The sequence below is a fragment of the Anarrhichthys ocellatus genome, unplaced genomic scaffold (genome assembly GCF_004355925.1).
Source record: "Anarrhichthys ocellatus isolate YVR2014 unplaced genomic scaffold, GSC_Weel_1.0 scaffold833, whole genome shotgun sequence".
In the NCBI taxonomy this organism is placed as follows: Eukaryota; Metazoa; Chordata; class Actinopteri; order Perciformes; family Anarhichadidae; genus Anarrhichthys; species Anarrhichthys ocellatus.
Window position 1 is genome coordinate 12,001 of NW_022280807.1, and position 5,728 is coordinate 17,728.

At 47.9% G+C, this 5,728-nt stretch overlaps 3 protein-coding genes across 4 annotated transcripts in view; 1 reads left to right on the forward strand and 2 right to left on the reverse strand.

Annotated features, from left to right (window-relative positions):
* Positions 1-690, reverse strand: part of LOC116377042 (gamma-aminobutyric acid type B receptor subunit 2-like) — an 8,843-nt gene extending 8,153 nt beyond the window's left edge. Inside the window, 1 exon segment of the mRNA XM_031838576.1 lies at positions 340-690. Coding sequence (XP_031694436.1) covers positions 340-690 — 351 coding nt within the window.
* A 403-nt stretch (positions 691-1,093) lies between these two features.
* On the reverse strand, positions 1,094-3,259 carry rpp25l (ribonuclease P/MRP 25 subunit-like). The gene is made up of 2 exons (XM_031838575.1): positions 2,609-3,259; positions 1,094-2,275 (listed from the first exon to the last, which is right to left on the reverse strand). Exon 2 carries the CDS (start codon positions 2,273-2,275, stop codon positions 1,613-1,615), a length of 663 nt encoding a protein of 220 aa, XP_031694435.1. The 5' UTR covers positions 2,609-3,259; the 3' UTR covers positions 1,094-1,612.
* Positions 2,376-5,711, forward strand: LOC116377040 (calcium-transporting ATPase type 2C member 1-like). 2 transcript variants are annotated; one of them, XM_031838574.1, is made up of 5 exons: positions 2,376-2,534; positions 2,636-2,793; positions 2,898-3,005; positions 4,293-4,394; positions 4,498-5,711. In XM_031838574.1, exons 3-5 carry the CDS (start codon positions 2,982-2,984, stop codon positions 4,636-4,638), a joined length of 267 nt encoding a protein of 88 aa, XP_031694434.1. In that variant the 5' UTR covers positions 2,376-2,534; positions 2,636-2,793; positions 2,898-2,981; the 3' UTR covers positions 4,639-5,711. The 2 variants fall into 2 exon arrangements, with proteins under 2 accessions (XP_031694434.1, XP_031694432.1); XM_031838572.1 differs by lacking the exons at positions 2,376-2,534; positions 2,636-2,793 and having other exon boundaries at positions 2,877-3,005.
* Positions 5,712-5,728: the final 17 nt, after the last annotated feature.

A 5,728-nucleotide genomic window follows, 5' to 3' on the forward strand; every position in this document is an offset into this window, starting at 1 on the left:
GTACTTTTTACTGTACTACATAAAGGTATATATTGTACTTTTTACTGTAGTACATAAAGGTAAATATTCTTACTGTACTACATTTATATGACAGCTTTAGATTAATAATCAAATACTCAATGATGTATTATTGTAGATTAAACTACCAACAGCATATAAAGGCATTAAACTTGGTAAAAGAGTATTTCTACACGGTGGTATATACTTTTACTGCAGTAAAGGAGTACTTCTTCCAGCTCTAATAACTTGCAGGGTCATCATAGTCCTGGTTCCTGATCACATGGTAGTAACATTCAGACAGACCTTAAATACCGAGGGACCAGGTTCAAGGTGACCCACGTGAGAGTCCAGCAGCTGGAACTGGACCTCGTAGTCCCCCAGCGGGGGCGGTTGTCTCTTCAGGTCCTGCAGAGCCAGTCGGACCGCCACGGACACGCCGGCTGTCAGGTTGTCCCCCACCGACATCCACAGCACAGGTAGAGGGTGGCGGACCTGAGCCAGAACCGGAACCACCAGGAGCCAGTAGACCGGTAGCAGCCTGAACGCCTCCAACATGTTCATGATCTGAACCTGGTCCCTGTGCTGCTCCTGCAGGGACCTGTAATCCTCAGTAAGCAGCCGGGAGATAAAAGGATCAACGTGGACACCAGATGTCACATCAGGGTCCTCTACACACCTCGCTAAGACCATGTTCACTAGACAGGAGATCTACGTCCTGCTGCTCCTTTAGACCGTCTGCATGTAGACCTCATCCTAGACTAGAGACGGTCTCAGTCCACAGAGGACACCTGAGGACACCATCACACATGTTGCTCTTTATCCTCTAATGTCCACCGTAAAATAAAATACACATTTAAAGTGACAGTGAGGACCCTTTAAGTGGTCCTGAACCAGTCTCAGTGTAGTCCTGATCCTCTATATGACCTCCATCAGTAAAAGAGACCATCAAAGAGAAGATTGTCTATTTCTATATAGTTATTCTTAATGCTCGTCATCGGGTCCACCGGACAGTGGACAGACCCAGATCCTCCAGCAGAGACTGGTCCACCGTGAACAGAACCAGATCCTCCAGCAGAGACCGGTCCACCGCGGACAGACCCATATCCTCCAGCAGAGACCGGTCTACAAACCCAGAGAACCAGAACTGAGAAGGTCAGCCTGTCAGACCCTGCTGCAGTAGAATGAGATGTTTTCTAAAGTGAGTCTGGTGCTCAGAGACACTACCACTTTAGTCCACAGGGGGCGACACAATCAACAACATGAACGTTCCTTGTTTTCAATAAATATAAATGAAGAGAAACAAAGAAAAGTTCTTTAATTATTTTACTCAGAAAAACAAAAACACTTTTACAAGAATAAAGAATTTATTAGTGAACTTGAAAATCTGTGTTGAGGCATTTTAAGGATCCTGTTTTAGTAAATTACCTAAAAATCAAACCATAAAGTCGTCTCATCGTGTCCTCGGCTCCTTTGGGACCAAGTCTGTCTTTTATCGAAATGTCCTCTTAATGTCCAAAGAAATGTCTTCTAAATGTCCAATTAAATCTCCTTTTAATGTCCTCGTAATGTCCTCTTCCTGCTGGTTCCCGGCGTTCGTCTTCACAACATCCACTCAGTTGACTCCACTCTGTCCTTTTAGGTCTCTGGACCGTCCTGTCTGCCGTCCGGGTCCCCGTCCTCTGGTTCCCCCCCCCCCCTGCTTCCTTTTGTGTCCTGGTCTCTGTCCCCCCCCATCCTCCTTGCTGGCCCACAGGGCGTCGTGGCGTCCCGGTTCCTGGTACCCGTTCTGGCTCTGGTCCAGCGTGTCCCTAGAGAGAAGGATCCAGATGGACGGAAGGTTCCTGCTGACGGTGAGACTGTCCAGTCCGGCGCTGGTCTCCAGGGGGTCCCAGACCTCATCCACGGTGCTGAACTGGACTCTGGTGAGCTGGTGGAGTCCTTTAACTCTCCGCTTCACGATCTCAGCACACGTGATGGCTTTGGAGACGCCCGTCCCGCTGGCCGTGAGGAGGATCTGTTTGCAGAGCGTCCGTCCTGCTTCCTGTTGTCCCTCCTTAGCCCCGCCCCCGTCCTCGGGTCGTCCCTCCTTCGCCCCGCCCCTGTCCTCGTTCTCGGCCGGTCTGGGTTTGTCCTCCATGTGACTCAGAGCGTAACGCAGAGGGTGACGGATCTTACCGCCGTCTCTGACTCGGACCTCCGGCGTGTCGGGGGGGAGACCGAGGAAGGGACATACGGACGGACGCTCCACCGTACGAGTCTTCTTGTAGTTCTCCATCTGAGGAGAGACAGAGACAGTCAGAGGACAGACAGAGAGTCAGAGGACAGAGGATCTGTTTCTGATTGACACAGAGGTTTATGAGCTTTATTAAACGTTCAATAAATAAAAGATGAACCTAAACATGACGTCACTGAACTAATGTCACAGAGATGTCATGTACTTCAGCTAATGTTCAATAAAGTGACAGGAGAGTGTGGCTAAGCTACATGCTACATGCCAACGGACTCACTTTGTGTTCACTGAAAGCTAACTTCCGGTATGAGCATGAAAACACACCAGAGTCAGAAGGGAAAAGAGTCTTCTCTGAAGTAAATCCATTAAACATTTTACCTGCTGGTGTTTTCTTGTTTCCTTTAGGCTGCTGATCTCCACATGTTTACTTCTGCTGCAACGCTTTACGTCACCGTCCAACGACGACAACTGTCGCAAACTGTCAGGTTTTACTAACCAGCTCTAAGGCAGAGTGGATAAGAGTAAAGTACACATATTACTGCAGTAAAAGTACTAATAACACAGTAAGTCCCTGGGGTTTCAGGTTTAAGGCTTTAGTGGCCGAAGAAGAAAAAGAAGAAGAGATTATTTCCGGCACGCCTGTAAACAAAATGCTCTTATTATGAAGGTGTACCGGAAGCGTGCAGCTCTTGTCCGTCATGGTGACCTGTGCTACGTCACCGGAAGTCGCTCCACGGTGGATTTTTGGAAGATGCTGAAGAAACGGGAGCTACTGGTGAGTTTAACTGTTTAACAGTTAGATACTCTTCAAAAGTCTTAATCCAGATTATCATAAAACAAACTCATTAACGTCTCTGAGTCCTTCCGGTACGTGTTCGGTTCTCCGTGGTCCGGGTTAGCATGCTGCTGTCAGCGGAGCTAACGTTAGCTTGTTAATGTTAACACTGAAGCTCAGCCTCGGTCTCATCGAGCATGTTAGCTAGAGGTGGAGCTAACATGCTAACTGAGGCTAACGTTAACGTGTGTGTGTGTGTGTGTGTGTGTGTGTGTGTGTGTGTGTGTGTGTGTGTGTGTGTGTGTGTGTCAGTCATACATTAATCAGACATCAGAACTCAAAGGTAAAGTTGTTTCTCTCTGTTCTAGTTTTCCGTATTAAATGTTCCTCATGAATCAGAAACACGTTTATGAATCAGTAAGTTATTAATTCTGAGGTGAAGTAGAACGTGTTCTTCAGGACGTTGTTTAGTTCTGCTGATGGTTCAGGATTATTGATCTTTCATGAGTTATTTGTAGATGTATTTGTGACTGGTGACACTAGGGGGCACTGAGCTCCAGGTTCAGGTCTACTGAAAAATTCAGGTATACAGGTGTGTCAGTCAGCTGATGCACCAGGAAGGGAACTGGTTTTATACCAGAGACACAGACCAGACCAGAGACCGGACCACTTAGAGACCAGATCCAAGAGAGACGGGAGGAGAAATATTTCCTTTTGGTCTCTAAAGACTGTAAATGCTCCCGTAGCTGTGCCTACGGTGTAGAAATGTGATGGACTCTGAATTGTAAGTCGCTTTGGATAAAAGCGTCTTTGGTGTCTTTGGTTTCTTTGGTTTCTTGGTGTCTTTGGCCTCATTAGTTACACAACAGCTGAAGGTTCACAACCAGAAAGACTGGATCTACTTCTGATCTGAGATCAGATAAGAGAACGTTTCATTGTGAGGGAAACTGTTCACAAAGTTACAGCTGAGGACTGTTGATAATGAATGCAACTGTTGATAATGAATGCAACTGTTAGATGTTAGATAACAGAGTTAACAGAGTTAAAGCTTCTCTTCTCCAGCTGTGATTTGTTGAACGTAGGTGAGAAATACCTGAGAACCAGTTTCTCACGCTGCTCAGTGAGCGGAGACTCAGGGGAGGACTGTTTATACTGGGAACCAATTAGATTCATGAGGGGTAGGAGTAAACATGCTGGTGTCCTCTTGTCTGTCTTCCATTCAGCTCTGTGCCCTCCTGTCTGTCCTCCCCGGTCCACTAAAGTGTGTCTCTGTGTGTTGTCTTGCAGCTTTCCCAGAGACAATTCAGTGAAGATGAGACCATGATCCCCGTACTAACCTCCAGAAAGGCCAGCGAACTCCCCGTCCACGAAGTAGTGTGTGTCCTGCAGGTACGCCGTCCTCAGACCAGCTGTGTCCTCGCTGTTCTGTCCACGTTGTCTTTAACCCGTCAGTCCACTGGTCTGACATGTCTGTCCTCTCGTTGTGAAACAGGCAGACCTGCAGGTGGGTCTGAACCAGGAGGAGGTGAGCCGGAGGAGAGCCTACCATGGCTGGAACGAGTTCGACATCAGTGAGGAGGAACCGCTATGGAAGAAATACATCTCCCAGGTAACCTGTCCTTCACTGACATGAGGGTCCACAATGTCCACAGTTTCCACTTGGTCTACAATGTCCACTTGGTCTATGGTGTCCACATGGTCTACAATTTCCACTTGTCCACTTAGTCTATGGTGTCCACTTAGTCTATGGTGTCCACTTAGTCTACAGTGTCCACAGGGTCTATAGTGTCCACAGGGTCCACTGTGTCCACAGTGTCCACAAGGTCTATAGTGTCCACAATGTCCACTTGGTCCAGATCAGTTTGTCCTCGTTTGCTGCTGAAGAAATGTCCAGAGTCTCATCTTTGTTTTGTGAGACAGAATCTAACAGAAGATGTCATGTCCACTGATGACATCACACAATAATGACTCGTATGAATGAGGACATTCAAGAGACAGACGCCGCCCTGCTGAACTAAAGACATGTCAGTCGGAGACGCCGTCCTGTAACTAGTGTTCAGTCGGAGACGCCGTCCTGTAACTAGTGTTCAGTCGGAGACGCCGTGGAAAAAACACACCAACAAAGTCCCTCAGGCTGCCTTCAGTATGTGACAGAGTCGTGGTGCGTTCAGGTTTTTCTGGTCTGATGAGTCCTCTGTGTTTCATGTTGCAGGTTCCTTAAGGACTGACATGTCTTTAGTTCAGGTGTCTGTCTCTTGAGCACAGTAAACTTTGGTCCACTATGACGTCCTTCAGCTCAAATCATGTCAAACTGGTTTCTGGAGTTCACTGGCCTGATTTGACGTCATGTTTTTACTGATTAATAATTGCCACGAACTCATGACGTCGGACGGACGGACGCACGGACGCCATGAGCCTGACGGAGTTAACCAGGGAACACGGGGTGAGGATCCCGCCGCTGTTCAGGTGTTTGCAGTGGGGGAGCTTGTCGGCCACAGCCACGTGAAGTCCGCAGCGCGGATGAACAGCGCTGTGGTCATCTTTCTAGACACCATATAAACTGCGGAAGTGGTGTTGATGACCGGGATCTCCGTGGGTGAACACTTCCTGCCCACGTATCCTCTCAGCTCACCGGAAGTGAAAGTCACCGTGTCCAACGTGCCACCATTCATAAGGAACGATGCAATAATCAAAGAGCTGTCCAAACATGGGAAGGTGGTGTC

Bases quoted from the DNA above. Each gene is read 5' to 3' on its own strand.
- rpp25l (XM_031838575.1), bottom strand. From the start codon at position 2,275: ATGGAGAACTACAAGAAGACTCGTACGGTGGAGCGTCCGTCCGTATGT.
- LOC116377040 (XM_031838572.1), top strand. From the start codon at position 2,892: ATGAAGGTGTACCGGAAGCGTGCAGCTCTTGTCCGTCATGGTGACCTG. The intron at 3,006-4,292 runs GTGAGTTTAACT...GTTGTCTTGCAG, and splicing joins TGAAGAAACGGGAGCTACTG to CTTTCCCAGAGACAATTCAG. The intron at 4,395-4,497 runs GTACGCCGTCCT...GTTGTGAAACAG, and splicing joins AAGTAGTGTGTGTCCTGCAG to GCAGACCTGCAGGTGGGTCT.